The sequence below is a fragment of the Mus caroli genome, chromosome 1 (genome assembly GCF_900094665.2).
Source record: "Mus caroli chromosome 1, CAROLI_EIJ_v1.1, whole genome shotgun sequence".
NCBI lineage: Eukaryota > Metazoa > Chordata > Mammalia > Rodentia > Muridae > Mus > Mus caroli.
The window spans coordinates 124,123,635-124,125,449 of NC_034570.1; the positions used below are offsets into that span (position 1 = coordinate 124,123,635).

At 52.8% G+C, this 1,815-nt stretch overlaps 1 protein-coding gene across 1 annotated transcript in view; it reads right to left on the reverse strand.

Annotated features, from left to right (window-relative positions):
• Nucleotides 1-1,815, reverse strand: part of LOC110300981 (contactin-2) — a 28,938-nt gene that overhangs the window by 11,556 nt on the left and 15,567 nt on the right. Inside the window, exons 8-9 of the mRNA XM_021171196.2 lie at nt 892-1,067; nt 428-564 (exon numbers count right to left, since the gene is read on the reverse strand). Of these exons, the coding sequence (XP_021026855.1) occupies nt 428-564; nt 892-1,067 (313 nt within the window). The remainder of the gene's footprint in view (nt 1-427; nt 565-891; nt 1,068-1,815) is intronic.

The window sequence follows — 1,815 nt, forward strand, 5'->3', positions numbered from 1 at the left end:
ATGGTGGTGATGGTGGTGGTGATGGTGATGGTGGTGATGGTGGTGGTGGTGGTGGTGGTGGTAGTGGTGATGGTGGTGGTGATGGTGATGGTGGTGGTGATGGTGATGGTGGTGGTGATGGTGATGGTGATGGTGTGCTGCAGAGGCTGTACGCTAACATCCCTCAGCATGAGGGTTCATGAATATAGGTCTACTTCAGGGCTGCCTGGTACTTCAGGTCTCCTGGAGGCTAGATTAAGATTACATCTCTGGTTGATGGAGGGATCCCAGATCTCTGTGATGCTACACAGGTGACCCACCTGTGGCCATGTATCTCTCTGTGAGAAGAAGCACCAGAACTCCCAAGACCCCTTGGTTGGCCCAGCAGGGTAAGCGGGCCAGGCAGCAGAAGAGGGTGGTCGTGTAGGAGGAAGCCCTGGTTTCCTACCTGGGAGGCCAGAGGCTCCCCGTTTCTCAGCCAGCGCACCATGGGCCGAGGCTTGCCTGCTGCGGCACAGCCCCAGCGTAAGTTGGAACCAATGTCGGCTTCTGTGTCTGAGATCACCTTTAGCCACTCAGGCTGAGCTGTGGGGAAGAAAGAGAGAAATGGGGCATTATAAGGCTGCAGTATTTGTAAGTGACAGCAGAGGGCGCTGTTGGTATTCTGGGCTGGAGAGAACAAAGAAATGGGGGCGAAGAAGCTAGCACTCTCTGGTTGTGCCAGGGACTGATTTAGCAACTAAATCTTTTGAAAGACTTGTGTGCTTTCGGCATGCCCCCACTAAGCTCTGAAATGGCCTCTCCAGCTATGCTTAGCAGTCCTGGCAAGGGTCAGAAGGCTCAAGCAGAAGGCCTCCCAGTCTCTTGGATTTTCATGCTGCTTCCTCAGGGAAGGTATCTCCAGCTCTGTACCTTGCACAATGATGCGTCCCTGGACGGTGTCACGGCCCTTGGAGTTCTCTGCCTCACATTCGTAGGTACCCTCATCTTCAAAGCTCACGCTGGGGATCTGCAGGGTGGGCTCTGCTGTGCCCCACTGAGGGGACAAGGAACCATCTACTTTGCGCCACTTTATCCTGGGAACAGGGCTGGCAGGGGAGAAAGAGCCAGAGGGGATGAGCTGAGCTGAGCATGTTTCTTGTGCGTCCACAGAGCCTGTGCTCACACTCGCAGGCCCTCCTGAAGCATTGGACAAGGTGAAGGGGACTCCTGTTTGGGAAGGGACAGACGGGAAGAGGGCACAAACGAGACTAGGAACATAGGCTTTTACAGGTCCCTTTTATCATCACCCCGCCTTTCCAAGGCATGTTGGTTATTAGTAATTTGTACATTAAAATGGGCTAGGGAACCATTGGATCTGAGGAGTCAACATGTTACCCTGCTCATTTATACATGTTTCCTGGACGCTCAAGAACGTCTCACACAGCAGAGAGCAATGACTCTTGCTCTAGATGATCCTTTTTCCGGGACAACAAGAAAGAGAAGCAAGCCTTTCTGCTGTACTTTGTGAAATGGCTACTGTAACATTCATGCCACACCTGTCAAAGCACCAAGCACCGCTCTCAGGGCCTGGTATCCATGGACCCATCTGATCTTTGTAAGAATCCTACAGGGCAGGCACTGTCAACCCTGATCATTCATCAGTCCTAGAGCTGAGCCTCAGATGTGAGGTCGTTTGCCCGAGGTCTCCCAGCCAGCAAGTGTTGAAGCTGAGCTTTGAACCAGCAGGATGGGGTCGGCACACTGTTTTTTTCTGCTGCTAGCCCTGGCTTGCTCCTTAAACTGCTTAGGATTGCTGTTTACTGTTGGGAGACCACATGACTCCCTCATGCCTAT